At 38.3% G+C, this 16,048-nt stretch overlaps 1 protein-coding gene across 4 annotated transcripts in view; it reads right to left on the bottom strand.

Moving 5' to 3' along the window:
* The window catches only part of LOC136863873 (probable splicing factor, arginine/serine-rich 6), a 295,188-nt gene that overhangs the window by 222,607 nt on the left and 56,533 nt on the right, over nt 1–16,048 (bottom strand). For all 4 annotated transcript variants that reach the window (XM_067140233.2, XM_067140235.2, XM_067140234.2 and 1 more), the window contains exon 5: nt 348–536. In XM_067140233.2, the coding sequence (XP_066996334.1) occupies nt 348–536 (189 nt within the window). The remainder of the gene's footprint in view (nt 1–347; nt 537–16,048) is intronic.

Raw genomic sequence — 16,048 nt, 5'->3', positions numbered from 1 at the left:
TTATAGACCTACACACCAAGCCTCACCAGGGGCAACATTCCATCATAAATTTATGTCAAAGGGGAAAAATAAGTTGTATATGCTAATAATAATAATAATAATAATAATAATAATAATAATAATAATAATAAAGCTCTGTCTATATCATTCACAAATCATTATTTTCCCCTGAGCGTTGGAATAGTAGAAACAAAAACTTCCATGGTATCCCCTGCCTTCTGTAAGAGGTGACTAAAAAGGGGCCCCAGAGGCTCTTCAGTTAAGAAAAGACTAAGTTAACAATTGACAGGCAATGGAGATTAGCACAGACTGCTAACAATTGTTACAGATTGTATAGCTCAACTTACCCAGAGCCACCATAGCTTGAAGATGGAGGAGGGGTCCTGCGACGATAAATGTCAGAAGACATGCGGCGCTCAAAGGAAGCAACTGGAGGCAGGGCAGGTCTATCATATGGCCCACGCCCCACATCACCAAATGAACGTCGTTCATAAGGTGATCTAATCATATCAGGGTATGATCGCCTGTCTGGGTCCCTAAAGAACACAGAACATTCATCATATTAATGTGGCTTATGGATAAGGTTCCGGAGGCCAAATTAAAGGCTGCTAACTGCAAAGAACAGGTCAAGAGAGCAGAATTGATATATCAGTTTCTATGGAAACATTCTAAGTAATAATCACAGGTGAAGGGCTAAAAACTACTTTGCAGTTTCAAACCTGAACCACTGAGTATTTTTCTATAGGGAAGTAGTATAGCAAGGCCGTGCAGTGCTAATACGTTAATAGCAGAACTTAGTACCAAGATTACCAGCAGAGTGGAAAAAGGCCACTGTATTCAAGTTTATGACCGAGGGATGTAGACATGAGAGTGAATAGTGAGGAGTGTGACTGGTAAATCAACTGTCTATACCAAAATGCCAAGCAGCTCAGTTATGTATTAGGGGTCCAACCAGGATATTAGGCTCCAAATGATATTTCAGTGAATACAATTTAACCTAGATCATCCTACAGTATGTCCTTCTGGAAAGACAAGCAACATTAAAAACATAATTATCTTGGGATATATTTCCAGATTGCTCGCAGCACTTCAAGGTCTGTACTTGTTGGTATTACAATGGAACAAATCATCAGTCTGCCGTATCTACTGCATGAAAAACAGTGACGTGAAATTTTATTGGAAAAGATAATTCAGGATTAAATAAATTAATTGCGATAGGAGAACATGAAATGTTACAGCAAGTTCTATATCCTTCAACAGAGCAACTGATTTAAGAACATGACCAAAGTTAATTTTCTGCATTTCATTTTTCTGATTTGTTCTTTCCCCTTATTTTATGCACAAACTCTCAAATTTAAGTTCTGAATGGCCTGGGACCAGATACTTCTGCACTATATTTTGGTGAGAATTGAGATACTGCCAGCTATTTAGTCCTAAGCTCACTGGTTTGTGTGTCTGCATGTAGTGTTAAATTCTGCCATAGACAGCAGACCAATATAGTTATGTTTGTTCTAGATTTCATGGGTTAGCTCAATATTCTTTAAACTAAGAACTTTGAATTAGTTCTGTGCCACTAAATTTACCGAACGCCGGGGTGGGAGGAATAGTATAGTGCTGTATTTACTTGCATATCGGGCCTCCATCTTTCCCCCACTTAGAGACACAAAATCCCCAATTTGTGTAATGAACAAAATACTTTTAGGCTTATATACAGTATTATTCACGTAATGGACGCCACTGAATAAGAATAATTTCATTTTCAAAAAGGTCCTAGTAATATTTGAAGTAAACATTTACATCTTTCCAGCGAAGAAACGTTTTCTCGTGAGTGGAGATTCCGATGAACTGCTAGAAAGATTAAGATGAACATGTGCTTGGTGATATACACCAAAATCTGCGGGGGTGAGCGACTCTGATTGTTGAGGCGCTGGCCTTCTGATCCCAACATGGCAGGTTCGATCCTGGCTCAGTCCAGTGGTATTTGAAGGGGCTCAAATACGTCAGTCTCATGTCGGTAGATTTACGGACACGTAAAAGAACTCCTGCAGGACTAAATTCGGCACCTCGGCGTCTCCAACAGCCGTTAAGCCGTTAGTAGGACGTAAAACAAGTAACATAATTAAAGTGAAGTCTGAAGTGGAAAATTGCTACATCCCGCGAAGGACAGGGAGACGCCTGACAACGTAAAGCAAGGCTTTATTTTCGCGGTTCTTTCGAGTCATTCTGATTTTCCATGATGCTGGTTGTGGTATAAATCAAGAAGCTATTCATAATTTCCTGGACGTTGACTTTCTCTTGTGATATTTTTTTTTTTCACCCACTCTCTTGTCCAGGTTATAACTGAAGTAACTATTTATTATAATCTGATTGCAAGGTCCCTCATCTCTCTTAAATCTAGATTAAAACCATGGGTTGATTCAACATTAAAAGAGATGTATTATTTCTCTCTCACAGTGCTGATGACTAGAATGAAAAGTTCTCACATGCTCCCAAAATCTATCACACCATGTTCCAGAACACATTTTGCCAGTAAATGTGTGGGTAAGGTAAATGGGCATAGATCGCAGAAGTGGAGCAGTGTTACAAACAGGGTCAGAGCAAGGACAGGATGTTCCACTGCAGGAAGTGTCCAGGACAGCCAGGCTTGTGCCTTGAGCAATGCTTCCTGCAATTTTGCAATTGACAGAAGTAACAGACACTCAAAACAACGCTATATCTGCCTATGATCGTTATACCGCACTATATGGAGCTACTACATTTACTAGGTACGGTGTATGGCGATTGTTCACACAGCAGTAATGATTCTACTACACAGTACATTTGTGGGAAATGTTTAAAAAACTCTTGTATCTGTTGTATAAAAGTTATTTAATATCTATAATTGCACATAACATTATTTCCCCTCGCTCAAATCATTACCCGTCTACGCATACAGTGTGTCAAACAGTACGGATGCGGAAGGCACATCGGTATTGTCAGTGACGCACCACGTTCATCAGGGGTAACATGCACAGGAATAATGAGGTAACTAAAATGCACAAGGACAAAGAATTGAATTCCATAAAGCAAAAGAAGTATTACAGTGGTGCGGTTTAATGGTTACCAATATCCATGCGGCGGCAAATGTATTCACTCCTGAACACATCTCATTCTTATTCTTCCATTAGCCCCTCAAGCCAGCAATTTAATCCAGAGCTGCTCACATCTCAGGCGGTACTCGAATTCAAGCGCGGCTGAGGTTCAGACATTAAGCTAAAGGATTCCTAATAAATCTACGAAATATAACGTAATGAAAAGTTCGGAACTACTTACCGAGATAAAGTCCAATGTTTCAAGCAATATACGACGGCCGCTGTTCAGGGTTGTCATAACCATACGCAATATTTACAAAAATATATAAGGGAATATAAATTTCTATTTCAATTTGCCGAAGTGTAAGGGACTCGTCCACAGAAGTATTTTCAGTGGGGATGCAGGCCATCTGAAAATTACAGTTTATAATTTCCAGGAAAGGCTGAAATTTGGAAAGCTTTTTAAGGTCCCGTGTATATATCCCTTATAGAATTATCAACAAAATGTAAATATCGCAAGATAAATTTGAATCTGCCCATTGCCAGTGTTTGAGGGAATGTAGGGATTTCTAAAAATCCATCCCTGGAGAAATAGCTCTTCCAGGTGGGTTTCTGTCCCCATGAACATTACAAACTCCAAAAACACAAATTTCGTCGTCACTGGTCTCCACTTCCAGGCACGTGACCTTGGATAAGACGCACCAAGTATACACTCTGCCACGTACCTTTTTCATACCTGCCAACTTTCGGAAAGATAAATCCGGAAGATCCTTAACCAGAAAATTTTTAACAACACGTGCATGCGTAACAGTCTTGAGATATAATGAAATAGGACGGCAACAGACGGGGGGAATTATAAACAATACTAATACAAGGTAAATACAGTAAAACCTTGATTCATCGTTCCCTGAACTGTCTTTCCGTATTCATCGTTGAATTTATTTCGTCCCTAAAATGTTCCATATAAACCAACGTTAAATTTCCCCGCATTTATCGTTTCTCGAACTATCACTCTATCGCATCGATCGCCAAAAAACTATTTGTCTTCGATCACAATTTTCCCGCATTGATCAATCATATGTAAAAAAATATACATAAAATTTAGTTTTGAATTTAGTGCGACTGCTCAATACTCTTAGCATATAATAGCGGCAACCTGTTACAGAAGAATGTACGTGACATTCAGAGTTTGTAGTCTTGAACAAGGATCTTGTAGGCTGGAGTGGTGCACGCAGGTTATTCACGCGCAACCTCACTACGAGCCTCCTGACAATGCTTCTCCTCGACCCACTAACCGACCCCTGAAAGTATTCTTATTTACAAGAATTAAATTGTAGACAGCGTAAAACTAAAATTTGCCACCATTTTCTGTGCTGGTGTGGGCTGGCTAAGGCTGCCAACTTCATTGAAAAAAGAGAATATCGCGCAGTTCGCCATATACGTTTTAATTAATCATAGGGTGATTAATCGTGTTGAACCTTGTGCAGTGTGTGGGATGCTACAGGCCTGTTGACCGGTTTGTTGCCCTCTGCCCAACAGTCGTTACAAGCCGGACCTACCCAAGCCTGACCAATAATATTTTCTCATAGCCTAGTCTTGTAAGTAGTTCCTAAGTTGGCAGCTTTGCACATGCCGCTGTGACATTATTCGAGACACGCCGCGTTGAATTTCTAACCTCTGCAGAGATGCCAACTTTCAAGAAAGGCAATTCGTAATGCAGCCGCTAAAGCAGGGGGGGTAATTTTTTTTTCCTTTTTTAGAGATCTTACAACAGTTTGGAGTTCATATTAGCGCGGGATTCAGTCTTGTTCTTCCTCATCATGCGCATCTGAAATATTGCAGCTACACACACTATAAAACACCTGTGAATTAGATTTTGAGGAACACAGTAAACAGGGCCATTCTTTCGAGTATTCCTCCCTAAATTTTTGAACTATTTTTGGTTTATTACTAGCATCAGTAGTCACGGTAACGTAATCACATGTATTTTCCTGCACGAGAAATCGCTTCATTATTTCAAACCTTTCGCATTTCGTAACACACGATTACCATATATATGTAAATTTGGCAACTTAAATAGCAATAAATACTTCTTCAACAGTCACGCACACAGTACTCACAATTAAACGGAGTTTGTCACCACTTTCCCGCCGAAACAAAGACAAAAGAACTCGCATACTGGCATGGAAGTCTGATCATGCGAGGAACATAAACAACCACTCCGCAAGATATACCAGTTCACAGGTGCCTATATTTCTGGTACTGGAAGCACACACTGCGTTCGGCGCATGAAAACTCTAAATATTCTTAATCGAGGGACAGGAAAGGGGTATAAATGATTACTGATAAATCCGGAAATAATATTCTGAGAATTCAAGCTGTAATGGCATTCCTTGTGTATCTTTTTCAACACTTCATACACTTAGATTTAAAAATCAACAAACAATCGTAATTTGTGGTGTGTGATTCGTAAAGGTTAATTACGATGGGTAATTCGTAATTATTACGATTGAATCGTAATAGCTGGCATCTCTGCCTCTGTGACATCGTCTGAGCTGAGCTGCGGGAGCTGCACCGTGTTGGGTATCTAACCTATCGTTCGCAAAGGGTCTACGGAATCTTTTCCTAAATAGAGGTTATCGCCGTAATATCCACGTATATCTTTAATTTGCAATAAGAGAACTGACCGCAAAGGTTTTCAATTACTACAAAATTTGTAAAGAAAAGAGAAACGAAACTGCGTAAAGTCGCGCTTTTTATTTTCATCTCGTTGGCCTATATCATTGTTGCAATATTTGATACCTTATGTATAGTATAAGCTAAATGGTTAACACGTGTTGGTCTTTGAAGGGGTCTGGATTGGGTCGAGGATTTTAACTTTCCTTGGTTAATTCAAACGGTTCGAGGGCTGTCTGTCGAATTAAACACTAGAATTCATCTTAGGTACGGCCGCATTTTCATACGCGCGTAGATAGTCTATCACGCGTCATTATTGCTCCGGAGGCCATGCGCCATTATTGTTGCTTTTATAATAATAATAATAATAATAATATATTTACATAACCAAAAATGTCCAAATACAATAACACTAGCCAACATGATTTTGTGGTAAAATAGAAAATATGTAATTCTTATGGAAATCGCTGCCCTGATTCCGAAAATGATGCTATTTTTTTTCTATCACGTCTAGTTTTGACGCAATTCGGTGTTTTAGAATCTGCATGAATTCGTAAGATGTAATGTTGAGAGATATTCTCGCGCAAGTTTTTTTAGAATACAATTATGTGATTTGATTTGTTATCGTTTGCATTTTATTATAGGATTATCGCTGTCTAAATTTTCATTTTGTAGTTGGGGATTTCCTGGGAAATTCATAACAAACTCCCCCAGATACGCGATAGACCGCGAGGGATGTAGGATTGAAGATAAGACAGTTGAGAGTGTGTCTTTCATCTTAGACCACTTGAATAATCAGACACATTAAAAGCCTCAGCCCTTATGCAATGTTTATGATGGATTGATAAAGCAGTTTCCTTTCAAAGATAACAGTCCGAAAGTATTATACTCAAGAAGATGAACTTTTATTTTGTACGGATGTTTCAAATCTTCTACGTCGATTGGGAGAGAAAGAGTATGATCCTAGTAACGCGTGTTTTTATTGACTCTTTCAAAATAAGTTTAAAGGCTGTTTTGCTACATAATACAAATGTTCCGGCATCCGTCCACTTGCACACTCCACAAAAATGTCTGAAACATACGAGACCTTAAAGTTGGTGCTTAAAAAAATTAAATATGAGCATGGGTGGCAAATTTGCGGTGATTTGAAGATCATTGGATTGTTGCTGGGACAACAAAAAGGCTATACAAAATTTCCCTGTTTCCTATGCGAATGGGATAGCAGGGCACGGGATAAACATTGGGATACAGTGAATTGGACAGAAAGGAAACTACAACCAGAATCCAAAAATGTCTTCAATGTAAGTCTTATTGACCGTGAAAAAATTCTACTTCTACACTTGCACAACAAATTTGGATTGATGAAACTCCTATGTCGAGGCATTAGATAAAAGTAGCCTATGCTTCCAATATTTATCCACTAAATTTCCCTCATTAGATGCAAAAATCAAGGAAGGCGTATTTGATGGACCACAGATTCGTAAACAGATGAAGGATAAAATTTTCACAGACACGATGACCAAAATTGAGAAGCAGGCATGGAACGCATTCAAAGCTGTAGTGACTAAATTCCTTGGCAACATTAAGGACCTTCAATACAAAGAAATTGTAAGGAAAATGTTGGTAAAGTTTAAGGAACTCTGTTGTAATATGAGCCTTAAGCTTCATTTCTTAGCTTCGCATCTGGATTATTTCCTTCTAAATTTAGGAGCTGTCAGTGAAGAACAAGGTGAAAGGTTTCACCAGGATCTCAAAGATGCAGAACGACGCTATCAGGGACATTGGGAAGTGAATATGATGGCCGATTACTGTTCGTCGACTGCACGAGACGACCCTTCTAGAGATCGTTCAAGAACTTCAAAAACCCGGAAATTCCACGGAAAACGGAGGTGTGAATCTAACCTGCACATAATGTAAGTAACAAAACTATGTATGTTTAACCATGTAATTTTTAAGTACGGTTTAATTAATTTAAAAGCAACTGTACAGTCGAAACTAAATAGGTGCTTTATGCTTCAGTTTCACGAACTTCAATATACATATAAAATATAATACATATGTCTACTTGCTTACAAAGCAGCATTTATGTGTATTCAATGCATGAAAAATATGATTATGTTTTTTAAGCTGAAATTTACATTAATACATCAAATTTAATCAATACTAAGTATCAACAATTTTACGTAAGAACAAAATAATTTGTAAAATTGCCACCAAACCAGACGTGATTCGAAAAAACTAATTTTTTTCGAATTCTGCGTTAAGAAATTCACAAAACCCAGCTAGTTTTGTTTCTGCCGCACAAAAAGTTTTATTTTGCAGGCTAGTGCAATTATTTTGCTCTCCCCCAATTTTTTATGTTGCTCGCATTTATAGTTTTCCCGCATCCATCGTCATTTCCCCCCTACCCCTTAAAAAAAGATGCATTGAGGTTTTACTGTAAATGATAAGATCACCCCCGAAATTAAATACCGTACACAAAGTTACATTTTGACGAGTGCTCATCTGTTTTCACATAACACTGGGAACGCTTTTCGTGATCGTATAAAACAAGGAAATTAAGCAGAATATGCCTCCCGAAAAGACTGATAATATCGTTTCTTAGTTGAACTTATTACGAACACCACTAAAAATAATAAATCGCTTAGAAATTCGTCACACAATTCCATGAGTTTCAAAACTACCGCCAATGTTACACACTCACACAAAGCCTTTCAGCTGCTACAAAGCGCGACACAGTCACTAAAGTTGTTTTATATAAATTCACAGCCTGCTCTTTTCACGGATTTCTTTTCTTCAAAATTGCAGCCTGCTACTTGTTTGGGAACATGTATCACATTCTCATTGAATGAAGTAGCAGTTGAGGTCGAAGATAATGTGATTATTGATACATTTACCGGTCGAATTTCAAACACTGCATCCCGTATTACTAGCTACTGTCGAAAGTCAAACAAATCCGATTTGACCGCAGAAAGCGAAACCAAGCGCCGATATTCAAAATCCGTACAATAACGTTGTTCACCCGTACAACCGTAAAACATAACCAATCCGTACATTTTACGGAAAAACCGGAAAACTTGGCAGGTATGCTATTTGTTTCTCAAACAATTAGGTCAATCACGTTGTTGAAAAATAGCAAACACCACCAAAAATAGACGCGAAATGCTTTCTTGTAATTGGCACACCCATGAATGGAATCTGTTGTGTGCTCGTGACGTCAATTCTCTTGCCACAACCACTGAACTGCAGACGAAGTTATTATGGCCGATGCTATTTCTTCTTCATCTGCACCGTCTGTCAGTTCTCCAGCAATCTCTTGCTATGCATAGTCACTGTCCGTATCACAACCAAAAATATCTCTTCCCTATAAATAACTTCCACTACAGTCATCTATCAAACCAATAATCTCCACGCCCGTAAGAGAATGACACCGCCCAGCCATTCCTCCGCGACTGAGTAGCAGCTAGCCCGCTAAGCAAAAAAAAAAAAAAAAATTGGTGCTTACCCTTCATAAATGGCAAGAATTTTGAAGTTACATATAGTTCACAAAATATTCTCGAGACGGTAGGAAAGGATGTGATACCTTTAAGCAAATACCATGAAACTAAATAGAGCGCGTCTCAGGTTCTATCCCTTAAGGATACGATTCCAAAGCAAGATATCTATCAATTTCATATTAGTTCTAATTGTGAAAAAAAAATGCATGAAAGTACTTAACTTCATGATTCATAAGGTGAAAACAAATCCCACGAAGTAGCAGTGTTACACGAGTAAGAGGCGTTTTAACTTCTGCCTGCACCGGCCGTTTGTGGTACGTCGAACCGCCTGAACGAGTAGTCCTGTGGACGTTATATACAAGTAATAAACCCCATGTTTTATCCGTATTGAACGTTGTTATAACTTAAAATCCAATGAAAGTACATAAATGGCATATCTTCCGGATTAAATCACTGTAAATACCACTGATACGCTGATGACCTACAGGTATGCATACACAGCAAACCCGAAAACCTAGACTCAGAAACACGTCGCCTGAATGAAGACTTGATGACCATAGATATATGGGCCATAAATCACGGATTAAAATTAAACCCATCAAAATCCCAGGCAATAATTATTGGTTACCCTAAATTACTTCACAAACTCAATAGAATAGCGTTACCACAGTTGTCCATAAGTGGTACTCCATACAGTATAGCCAAAATGTAAAAAAATCTTGGTATAATATTTGACGAACATCTGTCCTGGTCTACCCAAACTATATCCGTGTGTAGAAAAATATACGGAACGCTACGCTGTCTCAGTAAATTCAAATTTGCTTTCCCTTTTAAACTAAAGAAAATTCTTGTTGAATCACTCGCATTACCTCATTTTGATTATTGCGATCGATATAGTTTATAACAACCTAGGAGTAGACTGGGGAAGGAAATTAGTGTGCACAGAATGCTTGTGTAAGATTTATCTATGGACTTCGTTACGCTGACCATGTCACACCGTCTTACACGAGGCTCGGGTGGCTTCTCCTGAAAAAACGACACACACTTCATACTCTTTGCTTCTTGCATACTATTCTTAAAAGTTCTCAACCAGCCTATCTCCGTGATTGAATGAAGCTCCTCTCCAGAGACCATTAACAAAAATACCCGATCCTGCAGCACCATGTATTTATCCTTTCCTGTACACAGAACAGCAATCTACACAAAATCGTTCACCGTTACCGCAGCCTGACAATGGAATCTCTTACCAGTGGACGTCAGAAGCATGTCCAGCAGCTTAGCTTTTAAACATGCCTGTGTTGAAATACTAGGCAAGCATGCATGAACCATCAAATTATGACCTGAAAACACCCACTCCTACTGCCTCTTCATCATCATTTCCCTCTTCCTTTCACAGATCATCATCTCCTTCTTACTAATCTTTCTCACATCTCAAATGAAGGCGATATTTCAGTGTACTGTAGAAATGTATATATTTTCTAAACTTTTTCTTAAGTAGTAGTTATACTACTCATTATTCATAACGATATTAATGTACTCTACGTACGATTTATAATATATAGATGATATGATTTCTTTAAAGTGTGGTTACTTTTGTTAATGCTATTACTGTTATTATTGTTCATATTATCATACTATTGTCATCAGTAGTTATTAAGTGCTCTAGGTTAAGACTGGTTAAGTGTAAGAAAGGGAGTACATCCCTAACTTTGCCAGGATAAAACATTTTTTTATTATTATTATTATTCAATACTTCTTATCCACTTATACGTGGTTACAATCATTTATCATTTTCGGGACATGTTTCACCCCATTTAAGGGCATCTTCAGTCTTAAATACAATCTTAAAGTAATACACTTGAACACTAAAAAAGAAGCTAGAAAATTAGGCTTGTAACCTGATTATCTAAAATAATGGTACATATATTATGAAACATTTGATAAACTCATGATAAAATGTCAAATGAGCACTGTCTATAGTCATTCTAAATGTAGTCTGAGATTAAACTTAGATCATCTTCTTGGATAAAATTTAGTTCTAATAAAATGGTGTACTATTTCACCAAGGCAAAAGTATGTACATAGATCGTAAACAAGCGATGTCACGAACAGAGAAAAATGTCTGTCAAAAGATGTGGTCAAGGTCGCAGCTTGTCATTAAATTTGAAGGAAATTAAAAACATGAAGTGTAATTAGGAATAACATGGAAACTGAAGCCGCTCGTAAACATCATGCAGGCATAATTTGTGTAGGGCATCCTGCCAAGAGCATTCAATGTCTACTGGACTGGCTGTTCTCTGTAAGAAGGAAAGAACATCTTAAAAAAAGTAGCAAATCAAAAAGGGTGAGAAGTCGTCTATTTGACAATATTAGAGTGAGGACTTACTTGTTTGTTTGTTCTAAACAGTTATGCACGACCTTCCGTTGCATCAGCAATCACTCTTCTGTTGACCCCGTTTCTCATGTTGTATCTGTGCGGCAGAGGCGGTAGTAAACACGGGGGGGGGGGGGGAAGGGGTTGAGAGTATGGAAGGAAGAAGGGGATGGGTGGAGCTAACTGCATTGAGGCTGGCGAAGGGGCCGAGTTATCAAGTTTGATGGAAGCGGGCCTACTATTCGGTGATATGGGAAGAGCCTTAGAGCATAATGAATGAAATATTAGGGATCCTGGTTTCATCTAAACTAACCCTTTCTAATAATCTAGACGTTAGTTCGTGCAATATACTTTTAATGTCCATGACATCATTAAGATTCTGAACTTTATTATACGTCTGATATATATATACAGAATTTCTAGCTCGTTTAACATTCTCCCTTTACCCATATTCCTAATTATTGTTAGATCTTTCTCTGTATGTATGTTGGGTATTCAGCCCAAAGGCTGGTTTGATCCTCTACAGCTTCACCAACAGCTGTCATAGATAGCCTAGGTGTCACTGAAAAGGCATACTAGGGAAATGAGGAGTGAAGTAGTTTCCCGTTGCTTTCCTCACTGAGTCAGAAGTTGCTATTACATATCAGTCTGCCAAGCCCACTGAAATGCATGCACCAAGTGACCCTATGCGTGATATTTTCACACCTTAACAGGGACTGGTTGCATACGGAACGGTGTTACTAGAATCGCTCATACCTCGGTCAATTTCATATTGTCAAAGCCATGGATTTTGAATTATCCGCCAATTTGTAATTCGGAAGTTGCCACGTTACAAAATATCATAAGGCCCGTTACTGCATAGTTAACCTTGATTCACAGTTTAAACCTTTCAAATGCCATTAAGAAGAAAAACTATTTCCAAAATGCATCCGAGAAGGTGACAAACATAACCTCTCGCAACAAAAGGGGAAAAAAACATGATTCAAAGACAAGGAGAAATCTATGCTGGCTCCCATGTGCAAGTGCTTTATTCATTGGATTTTAGATGTCCTGTACTTGCACAGAAAGTACCTGATGCCCTTACATCATCGTGGCTAATCTAACTTTCCTTTGATGAGGGGAGAAAGTCTCACTTCTGCATGACAACATTGGTTTAAAATGTAAGGCAGATTCGAATTTTTTGTTTTTTGCTACTTGCTTTACGTCGCACCGACACAGATAGGTCTTATGGTGACAATGGGACAGGAAAGGGCTAGGAGTGTGTGAAAATGGGAAACCATGGAAAACCATCTTCAGGGCTGCCGACAGTGAGGTTCAAACCCACTATCTCCCGAATACTGGATACTGGCCGCACTTAAACGACTGCAGCTATCGAGCTCGGTGATTCGAATTATAAGTCTGAGTTTTGGTAATGGGGTAGACATTGTACTTCGAATAACGAATTATCCGTATTCCGAATTAAACAACTTAAATAACGTGCACAACCGTATCCCACGTTTCTGGGAATGAGAGCTTCTTCGAATTAGACAGAATTTTGACGTAATCGATTTCTAATTATCGAGGTTCTACTGTATGCAACTTCAAAGCATCTATCTGGCTGCTTGAAGGTTTTTTTAAAAAAAGTAATACAGTTTCATACAAATCCATACAAGGGGAGGCTGCCAGTGACAATATCGATACTGTTTGGACTTTTGAGAGATACAATACTGCCGGAAATGTTTTAAATGCTGATGAAGCAGGGCTATTTTTCTAGCTTATTCCTGAAAAAATGTATACATTCCAAGGGTGAGAAATGCCATAGAATATATTCAGTTAAGAGAGACCAACAGTGCTACTATGCTGCAAAGAGAGTAGTACGGAGAAATTGATACCACTCATTATAGGGAAGTGGAAGTATCTGTGCAGTTTTAAGAATGTATATACCTTTCCATGCCATTACACAGCAACGGGAAACTACCTCACTCCTCATTTCCCTGGTACGCCTCTTCAGTGACGCCTAGGCTATTTATGACCGGTGTTGGAGGAGCTGCAGAGGATGAAACCAGCCTTCGGGCTGAATAACCAACAACACAGCAAATACTAATGCTTGGATGATGTAATAAATTTTTGAGAACGGCATGCGATCACGCAATACCAGAATTGGAGTGCGGCAGAGGAAAATCTTACTGTTCATTGACCTATGTGCTGTGCAGCCAATCGATATATCTTATTTGTGAAATGTATGTGTAGCGTTTCTTCCCACGAACTGTACAAGGCATCATCCGGTGTGTGTGAAGCAGAAATATACAAAGATGCTTGTGTGGAAGAGGTTGGGATTCTTGGAAACAGTTTCATGTGAAATCTCAATTTTGGATGCGATGCATTTCTTAAAATCTGTGAGGGCATCGGTAAAGCAGACCACAGGTCAAAACTGTTTCCCCAAAGCAGGCTTTGTTCACTGAACCACTGATAACGTTCCAATGGAAATAATGGAAAGCACTGATTATATGAAGAAGAATGTAGTTAGCTTGGGACAGAAGACTAATTTTGTCATGTATATTGAATGTGATGACGTTGCCACCTGCGAAATACATATGGTACACTAAATTCATAAACAGGGGATTGATAAAAGACAGTACCAACCAAGAACCCGAGGATGAAAATGAAAGCAGGGTGATCTGTGCAGCAGTACCAACGAATTTGGCAGTGGTAGAAACTACGGGCATAACGCAACGTTTTGTGTCAAGTTTTGTCGCGACGACAGTTTAACCCTTTCCCGCCCTTAGCACCTGCCTGGTCACGTTGCCTCCTGGTCCTCAGCATCTGGCTGCATTATCTGCACACGTCTGATCTATGTGATAGTTTTGTATTTTTTGGCAGTGAAGTGTTTATAAGGCATTTATTAACATTCAGAACAATCAACAAGGCTTAGGAAATAAAAGAAGAGAGATGATCTGTCTTGATGTTGCCTAGGCAATGGTCTTGAACTTCCACGAGCACGGGTCAGCAGTTTCGTTCGTAAACATGGCGGAATTGAATACTGCGTATATTGAAACTGCTGAATATAGGTGAAGAAAGTGACACAATCGTTGAGCAGGAGTGGAGGTGAATTTTTAGTGAGTGATTAACATGTCAACGAAGATAACTTTAGTGATAACAGTGATACAGGTAAGTGAAAAGATATCGATAAATCGGACTTGATGACGATGCCACACGGCAATTCATGTAACACAATCATTTTGTTTCGTTACTCCGGATGATTTATATGGATGACGTTGAACCTGTCCATAATTTGGAAAGACTATTACGAGAAATAAATTGTTTTTTTACATATGTTAGGAGGAGACGAACTATTCAGTGGCATAGCCAATTGCATACATGTCAATGCAACATTCAAACAGGCACATTCCGGTAAAATGGATACGGAATGGGAAGACACTCGCTCAGAGGAAACAAATCTTACACACATGGGCACCATTCCATTTCCAAAATCACGTGATTATTCATTTTGAGGGATTCTGATAATATGAGAACGTGACAAATGCAGCTTACCTTTGAGTCAAGTATCACCAGTAACCTTATGACACTATGAATAGAGAAATGGATGTGATGGTATATGGTCTAATATTATTGAAAGTTTGAATACATTGTGATCAATAGTTATTATACATAACTTTTTCTGAAACAATGGCTCTGCTTCAATTTTTCCTAAATAATAGGAAACTTGGGGATAAGGGGTGTGAGAATGTGGGCAGGAAAGGGTTAATGTATTATTAAGTTACCAAACTATCTCTTGTAAATAATTTGGAACGAAAGAAGCAGTCTACATTTGATGTGTTTCTTATACGCAAGAGATGTGCAAGACTATTTTTTTAAACCGTGTTGCTTTATTCTCTCACATTCTTGGCAATTTTTGCATATTTCAAAATTTTTATGAAAATGCTGACTTGTATAGTTCATGTTTCTAAGAATGATTTTCCTTGATGCTTTACAATGTTGGTGTTCTTAAAATGCATTACTTTTTATTCATTTCTTTAATGATAATAGTAAACAAGCATTTCTTTGTCTTTATCATAATTATCTTTGCATTCAAACCCAACTTTAAATTTAATGGCACAATTTTATACACTTTTAGCAATTTTCCACTTTATGACCTTTTTTTTGGTCCCCTCAAAAACGTCCAAACCACTTTTGGCTGTACATGATCACAAAGCTGTTTTAGGAGTACACAAAGATGTAACCATCACAACCACCTTTAATCACAAATATTTTAACATAACAATACTGCAATATATTTTACTTCCATTCTTCATTAGACATCCGGATGATCTAACGTAACATCTTTGTAATTTTGTCTAATGACTATAAATGTTATGTACTAGCTGATGATGGCCATGACAGGCCGAAACCGGTACTAGTGTAATAATTCATTCACAATAAATAAGTATTGA

This window comes from Anabrus simplex, chromosome 2, assembly GCF_040414725.1.
Source record: "Anabrus simplex isolate iqAnaSimp1 chromosome 2, ASM4041472v1, whole genome shotgun sequence".
Classification (NCBI taxonomy): domain Eukaryota; kingdom Metazoa; phylum Arthropoda; class Insecta; order Orthoptera; family Tettigoniidae; genus Anabrus; species Anabrus simplex.
This window is presented reverse-complemented; position numbering and strand designations above follow the sequence as displayed.